The 26741-nt window shown below is 38.9% G+C and overlaps 1 protein-coding gene across 2 annotated transcripts in view; it reads left to right on the top strand.

Moving 5' to 3' along the window:
* Positions 1-1057: 1057 nt before the first annotated feature.
* uggt1 (UDP-glucose glycoprotein glucosyltransferase 1) overlaps positions 1058-26741 on the top strand; it is a 32856-nt gene continuing 7172 nt past the window's right edge. Inside the window, exons 1-29 of one of the 2 annotated variants that reach the window (XM_023352480.1) lie at positions 1058-1117; positions 3273-3411; positions 4300-4379; positions 6125-6255; positions 6338-6450; positions 6545-6719; positions 8445-8541; positions 8648-8726; positions 8998-9098; positions 12940-13039; positions 13139-13199; positions 16261-16352; positions 17735-17885; positions 18016-18135; positions 18223-18308; positions 18474-18609; positions 18712-18843; positions 19235-19399; positions 20309-20429; positions 21646-21744; positions 21892-21915; positions 24279-24373; positions 24590-24796; positions 24889-25020; positions 25145-25275; positions 25367-25462; positions 25636-25738; positions 25860-25939; positions 26197-26386. In XM_023352480.1, the coding sequence (XP_023208248.1) occupies positions 1087-1117; positions 3273-3411; positions 4300-4379; positions 6125-6255; positions 6338-6450; positions 6545-6719; positions 8445-8541; positions 8648-8726; positions 8998-9098; positions 12940-13039; positions 13139-13199; positions 16261-16352; positions 17735-17885; positions 18016-18135; positions 18223-18308; positions 18474-18609; positions 18712-18843; positions 19235-19399; positions 20309-20429; positions 21646-21744; positions 21892-21915; positions 24279-24373; positions 24590-24796; positions 24889-25020; positions 25145-25275; positions 25367-25462; positions 25636-25738; positions 25860-25939; positions 26197-26386 (3267 nt within the window). In that variant the 5' untranslated portion in view covers positions 1058-1086. The remainder of the gene's footprint in view (positions 1118-3272; positions 3412-4299; positions 4380-6124; positions 6256-6337; positions 6451-6544; positions 6720-8444; positions 8542-8647; positions 8727-8997; positions 9099-12939; positions 13040-13138; positions 13200-16260; positions 16353-17734; positions 17886-18015; positions 18136-18222; positions 18309-18473; positions 18610-18711; positions 18844-19234; positions 19400-20308; positions 20430-21645; positions 21745-21891; positions 21916-24278; positions 24374-24589; positions 24797-24888; positions 25021-25144; positions 25276-25366; positions 25463-25635; positions 25739-25859; positions 25940-26196; positions 26387-26741) is intronic. The other variant, XM_005798343.3, reaches the window with a different exon arrangement.

The following is a 26741-nucleotide window of genomic DNA, read 5'->3' as shown; positions in this document are numbered from 1 at the left end:
GGGAGAACATGCAAACTCCAGGCAGAAAGACTTCAGGCTAGGATTCAAACCCAGGACCTTCTTGCAGCAAGGCAGCAGTGCAACTGCATATATTCCACATTGGTAGACTTATAGTTAGACATAAGTCACTTTAACTCTTTATTTAGGTCGAATACCTAAATCATCATGCTCGTACCCCATCATTGTTGCATCCAGTCAGTCCAGGGTTGGATGGATCCGTACATATTTAGACCAGGAAAGCCTGGGTGAGAAAAATCAATTGGATTGTTTTCGACCCAGCAGTTTTTAGAGTGTAGTCAGAGAGCAGAGAGGCATCAGCTTATTGAAAGTAAAGTGAACCATGAGACAGCTAATTTCCGCTGTTTGTGCTTCAGAACATACAGACTAAGAAACAATTTATCTAAATCAGTATAGGGTAAGATTGTGGGACTTTCTTTTCCTTTCAAATGTCAATTGTTTGACTTTTGGCATTTAAAGGTCAAATATTAAAAGTATGAGAATTAAATTTATCTTTATAATGAGGTTCTTAACGAGGTTTTATTCCACTAACCGCAACCAAGAAACTAGATTTAAAAAAAAAACTCACTTTAAGAAATAAACATTGACATAGTATTGATTGAAGCTTTATAAATTAACTTCAGTACCACAATATGTATAAAAATATAACACAAAAATACAAAAGCAAAAATGTCTTTAAAACATAAAAAAATCAACATGCTGTTTGATTTTACAAACGGCATGTTGTACTACAGTATACGTACTACATACTACATACATACTACAGTATGTATGTAGTATGTAGTTTTATATACCACAGAGACTTTCAAAATGTAGTCTAGATATATTGAGTCCCATTCATTTATGTTAATGAAATAAAAATATAAATATTAATATTACATTTTTCTTCCTCTTTTTAAATAAAAGTGTTTGATTTTTGTTAGTGAATATTACTGATATACTTTAAGAAAGGTCATTTTTAAAATAAAAATAAACATGCTTGCTTATTGCTGCTTCTAGTCTTTTCATTCTGAACAGGCAAAGTTTTAGTCACCTAATCCGGATGTGAGGACCCACCCTCAGCGGATCATGGAAACAGGAAGCTACAGAGCCGGCTTCGGTGAGGATAAATCAATGGTTTTAAGCGCTCTGCAGCTAAATGTGACTCTATTTAAGGCTTGTTTTATGCTCTCACAGAGAAGGTGACCAAACGTGTTTTCACAGAAACAGAAAAATATGGTTTTCCTTTTATGTAGGAGGAGTTAATATTGTTGGCTGTCCGTTTACAACCCAGCAGCAGGCTGGGTTAACTCATTGAGATTTCCTTTCACTCTAGTTATTGCTACACTTGCCTTTCAAACGTCCAGTGTTGTACAATCTTAATAAGTGGCTTGCTAAATGCAGCAATTAGTTAGCTATTAGTTCTAACGTAACATCTTTTAGGATCTTGAGGATCTTGAAGCTGTGTGCTTATTGGACAGAGCAGCCACGCTGAAGGTGCTTATTGGACGGAGTTCAGGAAGCCTTTTATTTACTTACGCCATATCCCTGCAGGTGCATGACATCTTAATCTTCTGATATCTGTCAAAAATGAGTCGTAAACCAGTTATTAACTGGATACAATTCACTTATATTCCTGCCTTCTAAGCAGCTGCCTTACCTTCGTCTTCTGTTTTATAAATCGTCTTTAAGTGAAGTGTTTGGTCTAATGTCCTCTGCTTGCTGCTGGTTTCAACTGTACTGTAAATTATTAATAGATTCAGGTATTTCCATTATAATTTTTTTTTAATATTAAGCATAAATTCTTGTGCATGTTACTTCATAAATATTGGCCTCATTAGAAATCAGCTCAGACCCAGACTGGCCTGTGCAACAGATAAGTGCACTAAGTTATTCTAATTTATTGTGCAAAACATACATGAGCATCTGCAATCACATTGTGGAAGTAGTGATAAAAGCTTGGTGTGTGTTTGTATTCGACCTCCTTTACTCTGATTCTTTTGCACATCTGTATTGTGGGAAAATGAATATACCGACTGCTCTTGCTGCACCACATGCTTGAGTTTTATTAGGAACCTGTGGTACAACAAAGGAGAGAAGTGTGTTATCTCAATGTTATAAGACTACAGAAGACTGGTAAAATCTAGTGGAGCTTAGATTATTGTTTTTTGTGACCTGTTGAAAGATTCACTTGAAACTGATTGTACTTTATCACTTGCTGTCACTTCTGTAGATTGCAGCAAAGTAGGCCACTTTACTGTTCGGTGAGTCCAGTCACATTACTTAGTGAGGTTCCACAATATTAAAAAGATTTTTGCTAAACAACACTTTAGTGGCATAAAGTAGAGTAATCCAAGATGTTTTACATCCTGCGCCAGTGAGGGCTTTTGAAACTTTTTGATTTTGGTGATAATAGAAGCTCAGCCTTTAAAAAAAAGTCTGGAAAATCACAATGTTGTAATTGGTTGTCATTAACCAAACTTCTTTCTGACGTTTTCAGTCTTTATCCGTTATGCAGTGTTTCCACCAGATGTTCAGACTTAGTATGTCAACCACTAAGGATATGCATTTGGTGTTTGCATTAAGGGAAAGTCCATCCAACCCTTCAAATGTATTATTGATATGCATAAAATATAGTATCCTACTAAATATTACATTCAAGCACTCCTTTGCATTTTCCATATTGCACTCACTGATACGACAATAACTAGTTTTAGCAACACTCATAAATTTTTATAGGGGTAAAGTTGTTTTGGATTCAATGTCCCTTTTAACCGAGTAGCTATTGATTTTAGATAAAGTTGAAGGAATTTGAGATCCTCAGCGGTTGTTATTCTATTTATGTTTGTAGAATAAAGCAGCAAATGTCTCCACAGCCTGATGCTGAAACCATCGTGCCTGCGAAGTTGGATGTTTGCAGCATAACTCCTCCAAACATTCATCTACTCACTGTGATCCAACAGTTCAAGTTGTAGTTGAATGTCAGTTTTTAAATCCATTTTAAATAAGGATCTCGTGGCGTGCTGTGGTGGCGTAGGGGGTTAGCACGCCCCACGTTTGGAGGCCTTAGTCCTCCACTAGGACATCGTGGGTTCAACTCCCGGTCCCGGCGACCTCTCCTCACCCTCTTTCCTGTCTGCCTACTGTCGCAAAAAATACGAGCCACTAGCACCGCAAAAACCCTTCGGAGAACAAAAATGGAAAAAATTAATAAATTAAAAAAAAAATAAAGATCTGATCGTTTGTCACCACTTCTGTTTATTGTCTCTGTTCAGGTACAGGCAGGAGGATGTGGCTCCTGTGTGTCCTGCTCGTGTCTCTGCTGTCTCTTGTTTCCAGTGCGGCAGACTCGAAGGCCATCACCACCACCCTTGCAACCAAATGGGCTGATACTCCGCTGCTGCTGGAAGCCAGGTACCACACCACATTGCTGTAGCAGATTTCTTATTATGTTGTACGAACTTCGCACATAGGTCAGTCAGCATCTGTCCTCTGTTGCCCCTGAGTTTAATCTGCTTGCTTATAAAAATAGCAACATAAACGATTAAGTTGTATACAGTGATGAGAGAAAGTGTTTTTCTCGTTTGTGTTTGTCAAGCGCGAATATTTCAGCTCAACAAATTTAAGTATTAGAAAAAAATTAGACACTCAAAATTCTGAGTTTAAATATAGGCGCTCATTATGGAAAAATCCAAAACTACATGTCCCACTGTGTCACATCTTTAGAAAGCTGTGTTCAGTATCTTTAGACATACTCAGAGTTTCTTACTGCCACACCTGCTCTCAACCAAGAAAACACTTAAGGACCAACCTGATACAATTAGCAAAAACATGCAACAGTGGGGAATCTTCTCAGGAGTGGCCGACCAACAAAAATGACTCATCCGAAAGGTCACAAAAGACCTTAGAGCAACATCCGAAGAACGTCAGAGCTCACTTGTCTCAGTTAAGGTTAGCGGTCATGACTCCACCACAAGAAAGCGACAAAGGTGGCCTGCGTGGCGCAGTTCCAACACAAAAAAGATACATCCTTAGCTCAGTTTTCCCAGAAAACATCTTGATGATACCCTAGATGTTTGGGAAAATGCTGATGAGACTAAAATGTAATTTAACCACTGCGTTTTTTATTTATTTGTATTATCAGTGTCTAATATATACATATATTTGATTGATGAGCTGAAGCACCTATGTTTCACATGTAGAAAAATAATAAATTATAAAGGGAGCAACACTTTTTTCTCACCACTGTTTATGGCTACATCATAAAAATGTCACTTATTGTTTTTGCTTCTTCTTCTTCAGTGAGTTTCTGGCAGAGGAGAGCCAGGACAAGTTCTGGGACTTTGTTGAGGCCAATCAAAACATCGAGGGAGAGCATGATGGTAATGTAAAACTGCTGCAGACTCTTCAGACCATTTTCACTTTCAGTTTCTGTTCTGAGAGCTTCTGAATTTCTGATGGCGTTGCTGCATCTCGACAGTGATTGCGGTGTATTCAGCGAGTACTTAAAGGACCCAGAACCCATCTCTGTTAGCAACAGCTGGGTCACAGCTACTGCGACAGAAGAGAAGTGGTGATGTGGTTTAATTTTAAAGTGAGAAGACGACTTGGCACATTGTTAGCTGCTATAGAATGCCTTATGTATAGATTGATATTTTCTGAACTATTCCAGATTTTGTCACACTCAAACACGTGTGTCAATGTCATTTCTTGGGGTTTTATTTGATAGATCATCACAATGTAGAGCATGTGATAGGGAAGAAAACTGATGCATGGTTTTATTTTTGAAAGAGTGAAAAAATCCTTACGGTGGGGTAATTAACACAATGAAAGACGCAACTTTAAGGTAACAGACTCACTTGGAAAAGTTTGGCCTGAACCAGTGGTTTGTTTTCTACTCATGCTCTCATCAGCTGTTCCTCTTAAACATCTTCTTTATCCCCACTGACAAATGGCATCTCCAATGCATGCTGGGAGTTTCACTGTGAGGATGATTTTTAAGGCGATATCATTGTTAGTTTTTCATCTTATGCAGTTCTTCACATGCCAAAAGCCAAAAACTCAAATTCTGAGTGCCCTGCATGATTTGTGGCAAACTGCAAGTGGAATTTTTATGTCTTTCTATCAGGAAAGATTTTCTTCTTCTTCAATGAAAGCCCAATTTGAGATAGTGTGACTAATAGTTGACTACGGCTGCAACTAGTGATTATTTTAGTGATCAAATATTATATAGATTATTCTGATGAATTATAGGATTAAAAATTGGCACATTCTGCAGCTTTTTCATTTAACCTCTCAAGCCTTTCTTATGCAATGTTAGAAATACATTAAAGATGCAGATAAACAAATAAGTCGATTCCTTCGCTAAATCAAAAAACAAGCATTTCATCCCCTAAAATGCAATAACGTAACATTCTTTTAAGGAACATTGGATCATTTGTAGCAGTGAATGCATCTGCAGCTAAAAATTACTTCTGACATCAACATGTGAAAAGCTCAGCATTTTCTGCTGGACTTAGCATCAGTACAGAGCAGGGCTGATCTGATGATTATTTTTCTTGGATTAACTGATTGATAATTGGATAGAAAATGTGCTTAATAGGAGTTTGTATTTATTTATTTGTTTTGCATAATTTGAACTAGGTAAAGCTAAAACTATCCTAACTGAGGAGTTCTGGGTAGAACATATACTTTTTTTAAAATCTTGAATACAAAGTGTATATATTTTTTGTACAGTTTTTGGCTTAATTACTGCTTTCAGGGTGTTGCTCTTTCAGCAGATGGCCTTTTGTTTAGTCTGTAGACTCCAGTTAACGAATAATCGATTACTGAGTTAGTCGATTATTTCAATAACAGATTCATCCCCATTAACTCTATTAATCGTTTCAGCGGTACTGTTTCCAGGTTCTTCCACCAGACCAGCTATGGGCAATGAGCCTTCCTGCCTCTTGTCTTTTTTTTTTTTTTGCTTTCTGTATACATTTTTTTGGACACCATGACATTTTTAATAAAATCCCCTGGTGTTAGGGTTTTTAAATGAGGCACTGGATGATAAATGAATAGTAATGTCAGACTTTACTCTGATCACCTGTCAAATTGTTGTTTGTTTTATTTTTTTTCCCCACAGATACAGACCAAGCTTACTATGAGCTGATTGTGAAGAAAGCCAGTGCTCTGCTGAGCTCGGTCCAGCTGAACATGCTGAAGTTCGCCCTCTCTCTGAGAGCGTACTCTGCCACAGTTCACTCCTTCCAGCAGGTAACAGGAGGAGCTGCTGTTGTTTTAACCTGCTTGCCTATTAGAGAAGTCAGTATTTGTCATTGTTTTTTTTTTTTATTAGATTGCATCCACTGAGCATCCTCCCTCTGGCTGCTCAGCTTTCATCAGCGTCCATGGAGAGAAGTCCTGTGCTCCAGAAAGCTTGGCAATGCTGTTGAAAACTGCAACGGAAAGGTAATGACAGATCTTTACGTACAAAAGTACACACAGTAGTCTTTGAATCAGTAACATACTGACTAGTCAGGTGATGTTATTATCCTCATTGCAGACCGAAGCCATACCTTTTCAAAGGTGATCATAGATACCCAGGATCAAATCCAGACACGCCTGTGATCATCCTCTACGCTGAGCTCGGGACGCCAGATTTCCAGAGGTTCCACCAAGCCCTAACATCCAAAGTCAACGAAGGGTCGGCAGCTTACGTGCTTCGTCACTACGTGGCTGTAGGTGTTCACACACACAAGCATTGTTACTCTACTTTTAATATTATAGTAGATAAATTAAAATTGGTTTATCCACTTACTCAAGTTCCCCAACAAACAATTTGTGCTCTTTTTAAAAAAATGTCCTGTAGTCACCCCACAGAAACGTCCCTGAACTATATTCAAGTGCGGTACGAATATGTGAAACAGTGGATGCAACTTGTAGTGTTAAAAATGGGTGCTGAGTGGGTAATACAGCTAGAGAATCACTTCATAAAGCAGGCCGTTTACTATTTATCCCCACTGCTCCAGCAGACTATACCAGATGTCCACATTTGTGAACATATGGCAAAATAATGATTTTAGTGCACTTGTTCTCTCAGTTTTCCTTATTTGACAAAAAAACTTGTGGAGTTTAACCAGGCTTCTCATTTACACCTGGGATGAAGTGTTTCTCCAGTTTTTCATGCCAAGTTGAACTTGGATTTCCTCCTTTCTCACATGCAAATACAGCTGATCCATTTATTTCTCCCCCTGATTATGCTAAATTATTCTCACCATCTGTTTGATATGCATCGAGTCTTTATGCTTAACTAAAAAAGGCCAATTCAGTACCAGTTATTGGACAGTCAATGTCTTCGGTAACAGCTTGTTATCTGTCCTTTAAATCTATCCCTGAAGTCACAGAGTGTTTGTCTTTGTAAAGGAAATCAGATGAAATGTTCAACAGGTGAGAGGACTATAGTGAAGCTGATGGAGCCTTTTGGAAAGACAAAAACTGGGTCACATAAGTCACCTGGGTGTTTGCATTTGCAACATGAGGTACAGCCAGGCTTTCTACACAGCCTGTGAACGTCTGGAGTTTTATTTAATTAGTTTGAAAATTTTGATAAGTGCCCAAAAAATGAGAAGCAGAGAATAGACAAATGCTGACTTTACCTTAAGGCTGTCAATGTTAACCCCTTAAAGCATGCAATTAATCTAAAATGTTTAACGCGTTAATATTACATAATCCAGATTAATCACATGATCTATTTTGACCTAAACATCGCTCTCTCTAAGAGTTTTACTCCATTCAAAGCAGCTTCACTTTCTTGTACAGTAATCCTGTCAGATACTGTCAAATAAAGTTCACTAGTGCCAAATAAATTCTTAAAAAACAAAACACTGCGATGGACATTTAGATAAAACCAAGGTGGTATGTAGCCTACTTACTGCAACAGTGACTTATCCTTCCAGTGAAGCACAACCAGTTTGGAGTCAACATGTCTCGATTACGTTTGAAACAAAATTACTTCTTTTAAAATTTACTGTATATGAACAACTGAGATGTTTGGTTTGAGACAATAAAAGATTTGTTTAAACATTTTTTGAAAATGTGCATTTTAACATTTTAAGCTTACAAAGTTAAACACAGTGATTAATCGCTAGTGTGTGATTAATCTGCCAAAATGTTTTGATCGATTGACAACACTACTTTATATGGACTTTATTCCATATTCTGCTGGACATCCATCCCTACCTATAGCTATATATTCACCTGCCGATCTTTCTGTTGTTGGCTCGTCTGTCTGTCCATATTTTAAGCTTTGAGGATTTGAGAAATATTTTCCTTGGTAAGCAGTATTTGTACTAACACAAGTACTGAGTTTTGACAGGAAAAAGTGCGGGGACACGGGACAGGGACAATAACTCCCTGAAATAAGTTTTCTTACTTTATACTAACATCTCCTCCTTTCCTTCCAGAAACCTAATGAAAACAAAGTGTATCTGTCAGGGTACGGAGTAGAGCTGGCTATTAAAAGCCAGGAGTACAAGGCAAAGGATGACACACAAGTTCAAGGTTTGTACTCTCTAAGGAATTCATTTACAATAAACAGACTCGTGCTGCTGGTGTAACCACTGAGGAGTCCTGACATGAATATCTAGTTAATTGATTTTGCTTTCAGGGGCGGAGGTGAACGCTACAGTGATTGGCGAGAACGATCCAGTGGATGAGGTCCAGGGATTCCTTTTTGGCAAACTGAAGTGAGTGTCTCTGTGTTGAGCTGCGATAAATTTTCACAAGCTTGGTCTGGTTCCAACAGCATTAACTCCAGCCAAGCTCTTTTTTTTCCTTCTCCTCGCTCTTTTTATACTCCAAACTTAATTCCTTTGAACCACTGACCATATCTCTGCTCAGCTAACCTGCAAATAACTAAATCAATCTGTGTTTCCAAGCACTCTTTCTCTTAATTAGAAGTTCAGTTCTACTTTGTAGCTGCATTTTCCTAGACTGTCTCTCTCTCTCCCTTGCCAGGACTCTCTATCCAGAGCTCAAGGAACAGCTGAAGGAGTTGAGGAAGCACTTAGTAGAAAGCACCAATGAAATGGCACCGCTAAAGGTCTGGCAAATGCAAGGTGGGTGTCCTCTTTCTTTAACCCATCAGCAGATACATTTTTTTTCTCTGCTGTTTCCTCCTGAATGAATGGCTGTGTAAGCGCAAACACAGGAAACATTTGTCATATTATGAATAAATATCCAGCTGGCTAAAACAAACATCAGAGGTGGTAGAGCAGCCATATTGACTGACTGGCAAATGTTACGCTGAGGGTATGTAATCTCACAACTAAGACCGATAAGCTACTCTACTCACCCTTAAGCCATAAATCGTACAAGTAAGTAAAGGTTATTTAAACTGTAAATATCTTTACTTTGAAAAAAGTAATATTGTAAACCACATGACCTTAAAATGTTCTTAGTTTGTACTAAGAGTGCACCACTGCATAATAATTTAGTAGAATATAGATGCCTTTCATTCATTCATTGTAGCTATTGAAGCATATTTGAATAAACCGGCCTGGTAGCAGCTCTAGTAGCTAATCCAAGATGTGTGACAACTGCTTTATCTTTAGAAATAGGGGCTTCAACATGCAACTAAATCAAATAATTTATGCTCTTAGAGAAAGAAAAGAGAAATCTTCATCTTTTTTCTGCCTAGAGATCAATATTTGCTGTACTTCCTGTGGAATTGGGCTCCATAGGAAGTACAACTAGAAGGGCACACCCCTCCAAATTGTGCATATGATTGCAGGGAGACAGGAAAGTTGTGTTCTTCAAGCAGCAGTTCTAAAGAGCATTCTGTTTATGTTAAAAAGAGAAGAAGGAGAAAAAAATCACAAACAGTGTTTTTTTATTTTTATTTTGACAATACATGTCAGCATGAATATTAAAAAACAACTTCTGGCTTCAGAGCCCACATTTCCTAATTTGCTCAAATCCCGGCAATCTGTTGGGTGGGCTGATTTATTCATTTTTTTCTAAGGGTGTTTAACAAGTTTATACATTTAATATAAGATGTTACTACTTCATTATTAAGCCATTTAGTTATTGCATAGTTAGAAAAGGAAACATTTGATGTTCATCCAACTTTAGATGACAGCTGGTTTTCTTTTTCTTTTTTTATCTCGGCATCAGGGAGTTAACCAGATGATTTTAAGGCGTCCTTAGAAACCGGTTGTAAACATGAAAGCACATTTGGCATCTGATTGGATAAACCATCTGTACTTAATAACCATGGACCGCTTTCTGTGTTTATACAACACTGGTCCAATTGTGGAAGCCCTATTCACACAGCAATTCTTAGTGTGTGCAGCTCTTTGTTCTGTTAAACACACACCAGTGAAAGCATCCGGGTCGGTTCTTGGCCCACGGACACTTGACATGTTGACAGGGGAAGCAGCTGACCCCTCTGACAACTGGATGACTCCATCATCTAATGTTGACATTGAGAGGATGTTTCCAACAGAGCAACTTCTGTTGCTTTCCATTTTGTCTTCGTCAGGAGCAGCAGCTGTATTCTCTTATTTAGCTCCTTTATATTTATCCCAGCACTGATTCTTGACTGATACCAAAGGAGCGAAATATGAAAATGTGCTCAGCTGTAACGTCTCATATTCATGTACCTTTTACACTTTGTTTCAAAGTGTTTTTCCTCTTAGTTTGAGTATATTTACTAAGTCTCTGTTTTAGCCATACCTGGATGCAGACTTGTGACTGAAGATTATAACAATAAGAAAGGAGTGAGCAACATGTTAATGTTTTGCAATTTTGCAGCCAAAAATAATAAAAATCAGTAGCACTTTATTTGATGGGGTGTGCATAAGACTGACAATTAAACATGACATAACACACGTCATGAAGATGAAGGAGTTTTCATGAATGTTTTACGACTGTTGTCATGAAGTGTCATTTGGTAAATAATGACACTTTTAATGTAAAACTGCATTAAAAGTGCATTAAAAGTGTCAAATTTGCATTATTTTGTAAATAATGACATCTTTGATGCAAAGTTGCATTAAAACTTGCATTAAAAATCCATTACAATTGTCAACTTTGCATTACAAGTGTTCAATATTTACCGAATGACACTTCATGACAACAGTCGTAAAACATTATGAAAACTCCTTCGTCTTCATAACAGGTGTTATGTCACGTTTATATAAAGTTAAATTAAGTGTCGCCACAAAATCTTATGACATAGCAAATAACAAAGACCAACTTTATGCACTTAAATACTTCTTTTAATATTCTGCTGTTCTTTGTTTCAATTTGACACAGTAAGAGCTCTGAGGATAGACAATGATTTGCTTCTCTCTGCTCCCTCATTGCAAATGGCTTGAGTTAATTTTTTAACTGATGCTTTGATCATGATTAAATACAAACGTAAACAAATACGCTCTTGTTGCTTCACTCCATCAGTGATTCAAACCAGCAGCAGAACCTTAATTAGTGCAGGTGTTTGATCCTTCAGTTCCCTCTCTGTGCATCTGAGCTGATATATGTTTAATATAACTGAGGATGTTGCTGCATTTTTTTTATTGCAGATTCTGATTGCATCATTTATTGTTATACACACAACGTTTTTCAGTTTTTATCACTTCTCTCACCACACTCATATTCCCACTGTAAAGGTCTGAATATATACAAATGCCTTGCACGCATTAAAAGTCATCTATCATCAGGCGTGGCCAGGAAGCGAGTGCGGCGCTGCTTTGATTGTGTCGAATAAAAGATGTGAGCCGGCTGAGCTCGACTGTCAGACTGACACGAGGGCGCCTGTCTTTATCTTCTAACCCACTGGGGCTCATTAACTCAGCCTGTTTACAAAGAGCGGAAGACCTCCAGGGGCTAATAATCACAGCCTACAACACCATTACAAAGAGGCTCACTGCACTGAAATAAAGCTCACCGCATCCTTTCTTTCCTTGGAAAGCCTTGCTGTCAATGCGCATATATTTTCTGCACCCTGAATCCGAGGAATTTGTTTTCTGTTGCCAGACCAGAACTTTCTAGGCTTATCCCATGTCAACAGCAGTTTAATGAGGTCCCTAATATTTTTGGGTAAAAGTATTTTATGTTTTGTTTTTATGTTTTCTGTTTTAATTAGTACATTTTCATAATTCTTTATTAATTTGTTGTCTATAGGATTGTTGGTATGTTTGTAGTGTAAGCCGTACTTCATAAACATGTCTGCCTAGCAAAATTTGACTTTTAACGTTGAACTTCAAACATCTGCACAGCTTCAGGCTTCATTGTGGAATATTTCTTTAAAAAAATGAACTTCTTCAAACTCAAGAAACATTTGGGCATCTCAGTAACTCATAACACACAGATATGAATATCTCAGGTAATTGATGATTTTATAGTCCCTAGACTTTTATATTAGAAGCCATTGAATAAAGATCTTATGTCATAGTCTAATTTTCTGAGAACTTTAATTTTGTATTTTTTTTTTTAGATAAAGACCATAAAAGAAGCGAGGTAGACACTTGAAACAAGTTGAATGTAATGAATCTATATGATAGATGAGCTTCACGTTTTCAGATGCGTTACTGAAATAAATTACATTTTTGGTGATGTTTAAATTTGTTGCGATGGTATTTAATTATTCTTTGCTCTCAAGGAATTGGAAGTTTGCACAAGCTTCAGTTTTCCTCTCTCATGTGAGGAAAAAGGACAGAACAGAAAGAAACCAGCAAATAAACACTGCTGATCCCTGCTTATTTAAAACAAACAAAAACGCTGTTTCAGCACAACTTATTAAAGTTTTTTTTTTCTTTTGGAAGAGCTGAAAACTTTCAGCTTGTCCTACATCATATTCTCCTGTGTTTCATGTTTGCTTTTCATTTTCATCCACTCATCTCTTTCCCCGTTGTTTGCCCTCTCTGCCCTCCTCCCCTTCCACGATTTCTTCTTTAGATCTGAGTTTCCAGACAGCAGCTCGCATCCTTGCAGCTCCTGCTGTTGATGCCCTCAACGTAATGAAAGACCTCAGTCAGAACTTTCCCACCAAAGCCAGGTTTAGCAGAAATTAACACACGTCCAAGCTGAGTTTGTATATATACTGATAAGTTCTGGGTTTTATTTTTTTGTTTGTTTTTTGTTTTTTTCCTTCCAGGTCCATCACAAAAACTGTGGTCAAGTCTGAAATCCGCAAAGAGATTGAGGAGAACCAAAAGGTATCCATTTTTTAGCCATGTTTGATCTTTTATTCTCTTTTCTAGATACATCAGACATTTTTGATGACATTTCATCAGATGTTCTTCGACCTATCAGTTCCAATTTTGATCTGATCTTTCTTTTTTTTATTATTCTGAAAAGGTTTTTTTTGCCATGAATTATACCATACAAGAATGAGAAATGGACTATAGGTTGGGACTGTTTTTAATTGAACAAGAGATGAAGAAATTACAAGATTTTACCTATTAATGCATCAAAATATGTTTCCAACCTTGCAAACCTTTTGATTTTTAATTTGCTCATTAAAACTCACGATGTGCATGATTTCTGTTTCATATAAGGAGTAAAAAACCTCCCATTTTTTCCCCATATTTATTTGTCACGAATTCATTACATTCAGAAGTATTTAAATAAAATTAGAGTGGAGATCAGGCTATTCCTGGCTGACACCAGTTTTAAAATGTTCTTTGGGATTTGGCCAATTCAAATCTATTTTTTGCAAAGAACTTTAACACATAGAAGATAAAAGGGTGCCGCAGGTTCTTTGATTGTAGTAGTTTTGAATCTATCAAACCGTATGTCTCTAACCTTTATTAAAATATATCTAAACTCAAAATGGGACATCAAGGCACATCCTGTTTGTTGATTCGTTCAGTTTTGAGAAACAAAATCTGCAAGATTTTTGTTTCCCCATCCCATTTTGTGCCTCAAACAAATGTCTCTTCCTGGAGTTTCAGGAAAAGGGATAGAGTATCTGATAATCTGTCTGGCACTTTCATATGTTTCTTAAGGGGACTTCAGTGGTCACTACTTTAAAAAAAATCATTACATTTATAATAAGTTTGATAACTTGCGTAAAAGGATGAGTTTCTTTATTGCCTTATTCTTCAAGACTTGAATAAATATTGTGAGCTAAAGGTTTCGTTCACTCCAAAGCAAAACTAGATGTTAAGTTGAGATGGGTACAAAGAAAGACTGATCTAATATCCAAAGGACTTGCAATGTCTCTATTGAAGCTGTTGCGCGCTATATTGACTATTAAAAAGTAGCAAGTGCCTTCTGAACCTTTTTTTTTGTGTCTGTGAATAAAAACTCTGTTAGGAGCTATTTTTCGCCTCCAATTTTCACACATTTGGTGCTTGGGGGATCCTGGTTGTGAGGAAAAAACCTGCCTGCAGTGCTCATTTTCACTTTGATGAGAGCTTTTATAAAGCAATCCAATTAAAGGAAACTATTGCTGCAGGTTTGTTTTTTTTTCCACAAAGGATGGAGGTATATCTGGCTTTATTTTCTTAGACTGGAAGGTTTTTTAAATAATACTTCAACGCTAGATGAATTTAAACCAACATCTAATTGCTTCAAAACATTTCAGCATTTTGATGTCTTCCTCTTCCTCCCATGCTATTGATCTATCTGTGTTCTGTGAACTAAGTAGGAAGTGCTCTGCAAAAGTATTCAGACCCCTTGACTTTTTCCCATTACAGAAATATTAAATGTAGCCTGAAACAAATGCTGCTAGTCCACCTTATTTGCTTTTGCTGCTTTAAATCTGGGATGAGAGACGTTGGAGTCGGAGAATATGATCCTTGCCTGTCAAAGTCTGGGCCTAAATCCATTTATGAATCAGGACCTTATCAGTTGTGCTACTCGGTACCCGGTACTGAGTTTGAGGTACTGTATAAAGAAGATTGTTCAAAACTTTAAATCTCTTGAAATTTGATCAAGACATTGTCTAAAAAACGTGCAGCAAAAGCTTATTCTGTAATTATTAATTACTGAATACAAATGCAATTCAAACATATAAAACACAGGGTCAAGAGTCATGAATACTTTTGCGAGGCGCTGCAGTTAGTTGATGCATTTGTTCTAAAAACCTTACTGCAGTTATTTTTGTGGGAAAAGGAAATGTCGCTTAGTTGACACATCAAAAAAGCAGAAGTTCTGCTGCATTTTAGTTAAATCTAAGTCAACTTTCGAATATTTGCACTTGGTAAAATCTTGTGCTTTGCTTTTGAAACACAACATATTAAAATCAGATTCTTAGCTCCTTTTGATTAGACTTCTTTTTTACATTTTTTCGTTTTTGACCTCACAGCCTGCAACCTCGAGCAGAGAGGTCCTCAGCCCTCCCGGCTTCAACCTGCAGGAAAATATCTCAAAACGAGAGCTGCTCCTCCTGTGGCTGTTTGTTCTCGTCTCCTTTTGTTGTGTGATAAATTGCGAACAGCATCTGACTTCAAAAACCTTTCAGTTTTAGACAATGTGTTTGGCTTTGTCCCGTTAATAACGGAATAGGTAACCATCCCCCTTTTTTTTTCCTGTCGATGCTGTTTCACTCCCTCTCTCTGCCTCCTCACGCCTCCCGACTCCCGGCGCTCTTCTCACATTATCGCGGCGCGCAGAAGACAGGAGTTTGGGTCGCCGGCGGGGGTTTTTCAGACAGACGTCCTAATTACTGAATCGGTGATTCATTCAGCAGGCGCAGTGCGTCCTGCGGCAAGAAATGATTATTGATTGGAGCGCTTTGGACACCAGCACTTGCTTCCAGACACTTCTTTCTGTCACACACACACACAGACACCCCGACACACACAGTTTAACCGGGATGAGCAATATTTGTGTTAATCATGTCTTGTTGTAATTGCTGTGTCTGAAGTGTGATTAATCTGATGTCTTTGTGTTTCTGTAATGAGATTTGACTGCACCAGAATGACTTGGAGCTCTCCCTTTTCCTCCTCAGACACACAAACAACTCACAGCTCCTCCTAGCCACGCAGCCAGTCACACACCTTTTCTCCCCTCTAATAATTAGATTTGTTTAGCGTGGGCTCGGATTGCTCGAAACTCACTGAACAGAGCTGTCAGAGCTCGTTTGGAGCCGTCAGCCTGCCTCGTTATTGCTCCAGAATGGCCGTTGCATCTAGTTTACAGTATAATTGACTGTGCAAAGGGAGGTTTTTGACGTTACATGATGCAAACAGCTCGGCTGGTGTGAGACGAGGAGTTTCAGGGTTTGATGTAACCAGGCCATTTAGTCACTTTTGACATTTCTCCCCGTAGTATTTCAAAGGAACACTGGGATTGCAACCTGGAGACTCAGCTCTGTTCATCAACGGGCTGCATATAGATCTGGACACACAAGACATCTTCAGGTATAAACACGCACTGAGACGACTGGCTGTAACACCAGCTCGGATAACAAGTGTTTACTGCATTAACGTCAGTCAGCAGAGAAGGAAGTTTTTGTTAATATGATATATTTTAATTAACTGATAATATTCAGATTCAAAAAAGGTTTTATGTGATTGACCAACACAAAGTGGTGCATAAGTTTGAACTAGAAGGAAAATTACATACGTTGTTAGACATCTTTTTTTTTTTTACCCCTCCAGGGGGTCTTTTGTGGGCTCTAGTGTCCCTTATATGACAGTGGGCTGACAGGAAACGGGGAGGGAGAGGGGGGAAGACATGCGGCAAATATCGTCGGGTCCGGGAGTCGAACCCGCGACGGCCGCGTCGAGGACTCAAGGCCTCCAAATATGGGTTGCGCTAACCGCTACGCCACCACGGCACGCCCAGAAATCTTTTTATTGACAGATGACGATCTGAAAAGTGTGGAGTGCATTTGTGTTCAGCCACTGTGAATACTTGGCTGATGGTGGTATGTTTCCATCAGCTTTGCACAGGTCTGACTTTGACTTTGAGGCCTGCAGAGAGGATCATCGGGGCTGACCTTCACTCCATCTACCATTTCTGCAGACACCACACATTCTGGACACAAACGTTTACTTTCATGTCGGCGCTACAGAGCGCTCTTCTCAAAAAAAAAAACACCCTCCACAGAGACGGCTTCTTCCCCCTGGCAGTTACTCTTAATGAGTCCCCAGATCGATACCATGAATATTTCCATAATTCAACCTCTTTTCTAAACATTGCATATACAAATATTTACAAAACTTTTATTTTTATTTACCTTTTTTATTCTTTATATTTAAAATGTCTTTGCTGAAAACAAAGTGGAACCGAATGTTTTCCCACAAGCCTGGCAATTTAAGCTGATTTTGATCTGGAATCAGAGATGTTTGTCCGTTTTTCTTGGCTTAACGGCTCCGGCTGTGTAATAATCTCAGATTGGATGGAGAGTTTTGGCACTACTTTATCCCCAACCTGCCTGATACGTTTCTTTTTCTTCTTTTCTCTCATTCCTTTAGATTTTATTTTGGAGTGTTGGAGTAATAACCGTTCGATACATATGCATTTTGTACTCTTTAGTTTTTATTTATACAAAACGTATTTTTATTTATATAAAACGTATTATTTTTTTGTTGGTCTGTCATATTAAATCAAGTTTTATTAATAATCAAATTAAGTCTCTGTATGTTGTTTTTTAGTTTATCTGAAGAAGTGACAATAATCAGCCATGCAGATGTCAGTTACTCTTTTATTTTGGAATTGAAAGCAGCTGTGTAGTAGCCGAGACAGGCGTATTTCTTGGTCAGATGACTTTGATCTGACCTCTAATTGTCGCCTTCAGTGTGCTGGACGTGCTCCGCAGTGAAGCGAGGGTTATGGAGGGTCTGCGCTCCCTTCTCATCGAGACGCCCTACATCCACGACATTCTGAAACTCAACGTCCAGCCGTCCGACTCTGATTACGCCGTTGATATTCGCAACCCTGCCATCTGCGTAAGATCAAGAAATTTCCCTTTTCTAGGAAATGTTCACCTCAAATTTGTTTGCCACTGGTTTTGACTTATTTATTGGCAACTTTTTGCTAATTTTTTTCTACCTCAATTAATTGCTTCCCCCGTTTCAGTGGATTAACAACCTGGAGACGGACCACAGGTACAGCTCATGGCCCTATAATGTCCAGGAGCTGCTCAGACCAACCTTCCCCGGAGTCATCAGGCAAATCCGCAAAAACTTCCACAATCTCGTAAGATCACTGTTGGGTAATTGGCATTCGAGTGAGTCTGCTTAAAGCTGAACCAGGGTGAAAAGAAACGGTTTGCTTGTTTTGCAGGTGATCATTGTGGATCCGACCCAGGAGAACGCTGCTGAACTTCTGAGCGTGGCAGAGATGTTTTATGCCAACAACATCCCACTCAGGTTGGTTTTTGTGCCAGGAAGAAAAATGTAGACTGTAAACCTCATTTAATCCAGTTTCACCAGGTCTCGACAGGTCAAATTGTTTCTTAATTGTTCCAAAAAATGATAATTCATGGAGGACATGCCTTCAATGTTAAATGTTCAGCGTTTAATTTTATGACGTAGAATCGGACTGGTATTTGTGGTGTCTGATGAAGACGACATAGACGGCATGCAGGACGCAGGCGTAGCTCTGGTCCGAGCCTACAACTACATCACTGATGAGGTGAACAGTCACAGCGCTTTCGAAGCCGTCGTCTCGGTAAGTAAAGCCTGCGGACAGGAGCCTGTTGCCATGTTACCACCACCGTGTCCTGTTCCTCTTCCCTTCTGCTCATCCTGTTGCCCTTCCTGCTGTCTGTAGATGTTTAACCGTGTGACGATTGGTGGAAAGCTAAGTGTTGGAGATGTTGTTAAAGTGCTGGAGAAGAGATTTCCCTATGTGGAGGTCAGCAGCGTCCTCGGAGCCGATTCGAGCTACGACAACAACAGGAAGGTAAATGCAACAGAATTTGGCTTCACTAAATACGGACGCTGTCTTTTGACACCAAATCATTTTCAATTACTCAGCCAGTGAAATTATATGTGTAATCTAAATTACTAGTTCTGGTCTGATACTTTTTTTTGTCACTTTATGCCATTAGCAATATACTTCCTTGCTGTTTTTATTTTAATGCAAATACAATCAGATTTCCATTTTGTTTCACTCTGGTTTTAACAATTTTTTAAACCAAAATAGTAACAAACTCTAAATTTAAAGCAGTAATTAAATAAAAACAGATTCTGGTTTTGTCTTGGTTACTAAGATGGAAATTACCAAATGTTATTTGGATTTTACTTCTGCTTTTAGATCACTAATGAGGCGCAAACTAAATTTTTCCCTGCAGGAAGGGAAGGCGTACTATGAGCAAACAGGAGTGGGCCCGTTGCCCGTGGTGATGTACAACGGGATCCCTTACCAGCGTGAGCAACTGGACCCTGATGAACTGGAAACCATCACAATGCAAAAAATCCTGGAAACCACGTCTTTTTACCAGAGAGCAGTCTACTTGGTGAGTTGCAGGACAGTTAAATAATGTTGTTACATAGTCAGCATGGATGTATTTACAAATACAAACCAAACTTTTTAGATTTTAGTGTGTAAAACTATTTGAAGTTTTATAAGAAATTTTCCTTGTTCACAAGTTTGTAGCACTTTGTGTTGGTATATTGGATAAAATCTCCCCAAAATACATGATGATGTTGTTGTAACAATGGGACTAAAAAATGTGACCAAATGGGAAAGAAGATAAAAGCTCTTAATATTTTTGTAAGGCTCTGAATTTTTTAATTTTTACTTCTTTTATGTTGAGTTTGTAAAACTCAACATAATCTCATCAAAAAGGAGCTCGATACCAATCTTTAATTCCAGTACAGTGAGTGTTTTGATGTTAGACTTTTTTCTCTCTCTGCTTAAACTGACATCAAATAAATCTATTTAAAAAGAAAAGAAAAGAAAAAGGTCAGAAAGTCTTTAGATGGTTTTATGTTGTTTATAAATCCAAAGTTTTACTTCTTTTGGAGATTTAGTCATAAGATAAATTTTGTGTTTGGCATGCAGCATGTGTAAGCACCATCTGTCATATTTCCTCTTTTAAAATTGTCCCATCATTCCCCTGAGCCAAGTGTTTATTTAAAAGGGGATTCTCAGACGCAGACATGCACTGAGCTGAATTTAGCAGTTGTTCTGATCAACAGGGTGTTAGTCATAATTTTCTTCTAAACCTAAACTTCCAGAAGAAAAAACTTAAATAAATGCAGCAGATACGTTGTTTGTTAGTTTTGTTGCTGTGGCTTTCGGCCTGGAAAGTCTGCAGAAAAGTAGATGATGCATCACTGTCAGCTCTGCAGCAGCAGTGAAGAATGTCCTCACTAACTCATAGCTTTCACATCCTAACTCCAATTTGTAAACTCTCTCACAGGGTGAGCTGGCCACAGATCACGACGTCGTCGACTTCATCATGAACCAGCCGAACGTTGTTCCTCGCATTAACTCCAGAGTGTTGTCAACCAGCAGAACCTACCTGGACTTGTCCAATACGAGTGAGTTGACAATAAAATGCAACATTGTTATACCCAGTGGTGGGAATTGGCACTAATTACTGGGTAAACAATTTGAACAAAACAGTGTTTGGTTTCTAAAAATGACCTGAGCTGCTGCAAGTCTGCTGCAAACGGCAATATGAAAAGAAGAATTGCTATTCTCCCAAGATGCCGTCGACACAGCAATTTATGTAACCTGTGTTGCGACACTATTAACATCAATGAAATGTGTGAATGTTAAGTTCACATCCTTGTACAGAGCTGTTCTTGGACTGTTGTTAGCTAAAATTTCTAATGAAACCTTGCAAAATTCAGGTTGTTTTTTCAAATTGCTGAAATTTCCACTCTTCGGCTACAATATTATAAAAACATTTTAAATAAATTTTACCCTGGTAAAACATGTTAGTCTGAAAATAAAGACTTTTGGGAAAATAAGCCAGATTTAATTGGAACTTGAAGTAAACACATGTGGTATACTGTTACACATACAGACCAAATGTACATTTTAATTTCCACCTCTGTTATTATCCTATAGTAGTATTGTGTATTTGCTTTGCATTTCAGTAGGCTGCGAAGATTTGCTTTAAGTAAAAAACAATCCATCATCACCTCTGTATGCATCAAATACTGTAGCATTTGCTAATTTAAGATGCCGTCGATTTGGAGTTGGAATACATACTGAACATATGCACCACTTCTGCAAGATTTCTCTACAAGTGCAAGTCGGATATTGCACTAAGGACCTGGTTATAATGCTAATGATCTCTTGCAATGTTATGCTGGTGATTTGTCTGCTCTGAAGAAGATTCACTTTAAGGATACTAAATGTAAAATACAAAGTGTAGAACATTGATGTTCTATGATGATCGTCTGACCATCCCTAGATGAAAAATGCTTTAATAACAAAAACCTTTTAATTGACAATGTTGGAAAATAAGAGTAAATGTCTCACAACATCATGCGTTTTGTTAATGGAGACCCATATTATTTTCTATTTGAGCTAAAACTCAATACTTATTCATGAAGATGTGCAAGTTCAATTCTACTGTTTTGACTTGGTTTTCTTCAAGCTCTTTTTCATTTTGGAAGTTTACAGCATCTACGATCCTTAGTCTGCTCTCTGCAAAATAGGTGGTTGTTGTTTGCTTTTTGTGTTCTTGTAAAATGTTCAATTTTCATCTTTGACTTTCCGTCCGTTTTTTTCCACTTTTTGCAGACAACTACTTTGTTGACGATTACGCTCGTTTCTCCACTTTGGACTCAAAGGAGAAGAGCACGGCTGTAGCAAACAGCATGAACTACATGACTAAGAAAGGTAAGAGCAAAAAGCAACAAACTATCACCTTATATATGTTGTTCTACTGAAGAAAAGTGAGCCATCTTGAAGCCTAAACTCCTGTTTGTTCTGCTGTCTTGTCCTCCTCCACTCCATATTTCTGTGTTAACATTTTCCCTGCATCAGGGATGGCCGCCACCAACAGCCATGGTAAAATCCCCTTTGTTCTCCACATTATTCCCTCTCCTAGCTCAATTGCTCTTTTATTCTGTCAACCACAATGCTGGCATTCTGTCAGTATTACTCCTCCATCTGCAATGCATCTCTCAGAGGACAGTGGTGACTAATGATGCATGTGAAAATTGTGCCCGAGTATTAAAATGTGTTTATACAAGTGCCAGCGGTCTAACATTTACTTCTAACACTCAGAAAAAATGCATGACAGTTTATGCAGTAGCTGCATGTGAATTTATAAAGTCCAGTGACAATTTCTAGCAAAAATATAATTCATAAGTCTTCTGCTGTTTGGTTCTTACTGCTATAGAGTAGCTACTAATACATAGAATAAACTGAGGTCTCTCTTTGATGTTATAAGTTGATCTGTATAGACAAGACGCCTCATGTCACAAAAAGCAGCAGAAAGAATTAATAAAGACAAACTTCTTTAATAATATATGAGGCTAGTTGTTAAAAATGTTTTTGTACTGTAATTTCCTGACTATGAGCCCCCCTGAATGTAAGCTGCACCCATTAACTTTGAAAAGAAAAAAAATGTAGATAGTTCTAGTAAGGATCCTTAAAATGGCTTAAAATTAATTATCCCTTTGATGCAGTAACATAATCTCACACACAAAAAAATATAGAGAAGCTCCATTTTTATGTGAAGTACTTTTACTTTGGGGGTTTTCTAAAAATCCCTGCAAAATAAGTGGAAATGAGGCTTTTTGGTTTATACTTTTGTAGGTTGGTTTGGTAGATTATAATTTCTGGAAACTTAAAAAACAGTATTCCTGAGCTATTTTTTTCCCCTTGGGCTGTATAGACTTATTTCCCTTTCATGCAAAGGTTGATGGTATATGAAGTTTAGGAAAGAGATCAGTACTGTGTATAGGGACGTTCCTTAGGAAAAAGACAATAGAAACAGAGAGAAACAATAGAAAAACTTTAAACTTTCATTCTGTACTAAAGCCAGAGAGTAAAGACATGGCTTTAAATGAGGCTTAAAAACATTGACAGCTGAAGCCTGCCTGATATGTGGGACAGGCTGTTCCACAGTTTAGAGCAGGGGTCGGGAACCTTTTTGACTCAGAGAGCCATGAAAGCAAAATATTTGGAAATTTATTTCAGTGAGAGCCATATAATATATTTTAAGACTGACTTCAACTAAATGTGAGTATAATAAGCCTCTGAATTTATTCTTTTAAATAATGTTGTTATAATACTCACCATTAATGCGACTTCTGGTGCTGCATGAATTTGCTGATGGCTTTGTAGTCTGGTTGGTACTTGGTAAGGTTAAGCTTCATGCAAGCGTTGAGGCTTTCATCCGTTAAACGTGACCGTATGTTGGACTTGATGTTGTTAAGATGTGAGAATGACCGCTCACATGCACACGTAGATCCAAACATGGTGCTGCTCAGTAGCTCTTGGCACGCTTTCTTTCTGCTGTCTCCTGCTGGGTATTTTGATGCAAAGGTAGCATGGCGTGTGTCGAAGTGCCGCTTTACATTCAACCGTTTCATCGACGCAATTTTGTCATTGCAAATTAGACACACCGCAGAACCTGCTCTCTCCACAAAGGCAAATTCTTCGGTCCATTCGTCCTGAAATGTACGATACTCCTTGTCTTTTTTTCTTTTCGCCATCTTCTTTGTCGAAGGGTTAGCCTTGAGCTAATGCCCCAGCAGATTGATTCAAAAGGGGGCATTTACCTGTTTACCCAGCAACAGCCAACATAGGCTATTATCATCCAATTAAAATAATGGACTGCTCCTGCAGCCAATAGCAAGCCTGAACAGGACGTGAGCGGTGGAAAATTGATTGATGGATAAACACTTGTTTTAATCCATCCAAATTAAATATTTTATGTTTTATCTGCGAGCCAGATGCAATTATCAAAAGAGCCACACCTGGCCCGCGAGCCATATGTTCCCGACCCCTGGTTTAGAGGCTTCAACTCCAAAGACACGATCATCTCCGCGGACCAACCCAGACCTTCCTGCAGCTAACAGCAATCAGTAGATCCAAGGGATCCTGATGGCGCACGAGGTCAGCCGCATACCCAGCAGCCTTTCTGTTTTCCGCTTCGTAGGTCAACAGTAAAACTTGAAAATCAATTCCGAAGGGAACTGGGAGTTTGAGAAGAGATGCAACTATGTGTTTAAACGGTTTGTGTCAGAAGACGAGCTGCTTCTAGACGTTTGTAGCGTCTCTCAGTGTGAGATTGTGCTACAGATAAATCTTTGCCTGTGATGCCAGGAAATAAGGCACCACATACCATTCTTCCTAGAAGAACTTGATCGATTTTAGACTGGTTTAAAGCATTTTATTTATTTATCTTTTTTGCTTCCCAGATGATGGATACATCCGCCCTGTGACTTTCTGGGTAGTCGGAGACTTTGATAAGCCCTCAGGACGCCAGCTGCTTTACGATGCCATCAGACACATGGTGAGAAATGCTATAAAAACAATCTGATTATAAAACTATGATGTGCTGCGAAATATTTTGAAGATGATTTTAGTCAGAAAGAAATCACTGATTCATTGGAGAAAGACAATGAGGAACAATTGGAAATAGCATTGTGACATTAATTAAGGGTATGTCAGGGTTTTCACACACCATAAATGTCAAAACTAAACTTTGCTCACTTGCCTGCTCCATAAGAAAACCAGCAACAACGTCCGACTGGGGATGATCAACAACCCGTCGTCGAATCCATCTGCAGAAACTAGCCGCGTTGCCAGAGCGATCTGGTCTGTCATGCAGACGCAGTCGGCCAATAATGCCAAGAACTTCATCACCAAGATGTCAAAGGAGGAAACGGCAGAGGCCCTGGAGAAGGGCGTGGACGTCGGAGAGTTTGCCGTCGGGGTGAGTTGTTGAGTTTCTCCTGTTACATCTGAATTACTGACAAAATACTTTTGGGGTGTCAGTTTCTTATTTGATCATTTTTCCTCCTTCAGGGAATGGATTTGTCGTTGTTCAAAAGCGCTTATGAGGGTCCCAAATTTGACTTCCTGCTCTCCCACGCTGCCTACTGCCGAGACGTGCTCAAACTGAAGAAAGGACAGAGAGCGGTCATCAGCAACGGAAGGGTACATCCGTCGTTTATCCCGGTTGACCGACCTTTACGCCTGTGCTAAAATGAAAGCAGCGTAAAGTTAGTAATGGCTGCAGATTCTTTCTTTCATGCCGTTTGTCGTTCTTGTTCCTTCTCAGATTATCGGGCCGCTGGAGGAGAACGAGGTGTTCAACCAGGACGACTTCTTGCTTCTGGAGAACATCATCCTGAAAACATCAGGGGAGCGCATCAAAAGCAAAGTCCAGCAGTTTGAGATGGAGGAGGACAGGTATTTAATTTTATTTCCCAAAGGTTTTCAGGCTCCATAAGAACTTCCACAGATGAACTTTCCGTCTGAAGTAACGCTGCGTCTCTCTCAGGGCCAGCGACCTTGTGATGAAGGTGGATGCTCTGCTGTCCTCTCAGCCCAAAGGCGAATCCAGGATAGAGTACGGCTTTTCAGACGATCGCCACAGGTACGTCTGGAGCGCTCAACATCACTTACAACTTCTGAAGGTTTTGTTTTTCATTGGGGTCGCTTAGCTTGTTTTAAAGGGATAGATTCACCGAAATCCATTTGTTCTCTGAGGAGAACAGCAGAATCTTTTTGTTTACTTCACTCGATCATCGGTCTCGTATTTGTCGGCAGCGCCGTAAAGATCCGTCCCAAGGAGGGAGACGTGTACTTTGATGTCGTTGCCGTGGTGGATCCAGTAACGAGAGACGCACAGAAACTGGCTCCTCTTTTATCGGTAGGTTTGGACTCTGTTATTGGACTGGATGAGCCGTCGTTGTCCGTCCAGCTAACGACCGTCCTCTGTCCTGTCGCTAACCTGTTTCCCCTCTATCATGTCTCCGTGTTTCACTCTGAAGGTTCTGAAGCAGCTCGTAAACGTCAACCTGAGGGTTTTCATGAACTGCCAGGCAAAACTGTCAGATATGCCTCTAAAAAGGTAAAAAACACAACAGACTTCTTTTTATGTTTTTACGTTTGAATCGGATATCAATAAGTGCTACATTTGTCCAACATTTGGCTCAGACGTCTGTAAAACCTGAGGTAATTCAGGTTTAGATAAAAGGTTATTCATTCAATCAAAGGAACACATATTCTTTCTTTCCTTTTTGTACAATTTTGAGCTGCTTTGTGTTTGTCTGTTACGTAAAATCACAATTAAATGGCATTTGTTGAGACGGAGTGCATTGTCTGCAGTTTTTACCGCTACGTGTTGGAGCCGGAGGTGGCGTTCCAGCCCGACGCGTCGTTCTCCCAGGGACCCATGGCCAAGTTCCTGGACATGCCTCAGTCTCCGCTCTTCACCCTGAACCTCAACACCCCCGAGAGCTGGATGGTGGAGTCTGTGCGCACCCGCTACGATCTCGATAACATCTACCTGGAGGAGGTGATGACGGTTTCAGCTGGAAAATGTAGTTTTAATTCAGATTTTCCTCTGTTTACCCCTGCAACTGTAGGTTTGTTTTTTATTTTTTTATTTTCACACTTTAAAACAGACAACTTTAATCTAACTTTAGATGAAGTTCCAAACAAAGCCCGACAAACTCTGTGGAAAACATTTTGATGAAGCTGAGGCGAATCTTAAGTTTTCGACTGACGGCTCTCTGCTGTCCTAAGAGGTCGTGACCTCCCCTTGGATTCCCTTTCTTAAAGTTTCTGCCTTTCTGCTTAAGAGTTTGAACAACAGTCCTCCTCTCCATAAAATAAACATCGTCAGTCAGCTTTGGAGTCATTACTAATGC

Source organism: Xiphophorus maculatus, chromosome 19, assembly GCF_002775205.1.
Source record: "Xiphophorus maculatus strain JP 163 A chromosome 19, X_maculatus-5.0-male, whole genome shotgun sequence".
Taxonomy (NCBI): domain Eukaryota; kingdom Metazoa; phylum Chordata; class Actinopteri; order Cyprinodontiformes; family Poeciliidae; genus Xiphophorus; species Xiphophorus maculatus.
This window is presented reverse-complemented; position numbering and strand designations above follow the sequence as displayed.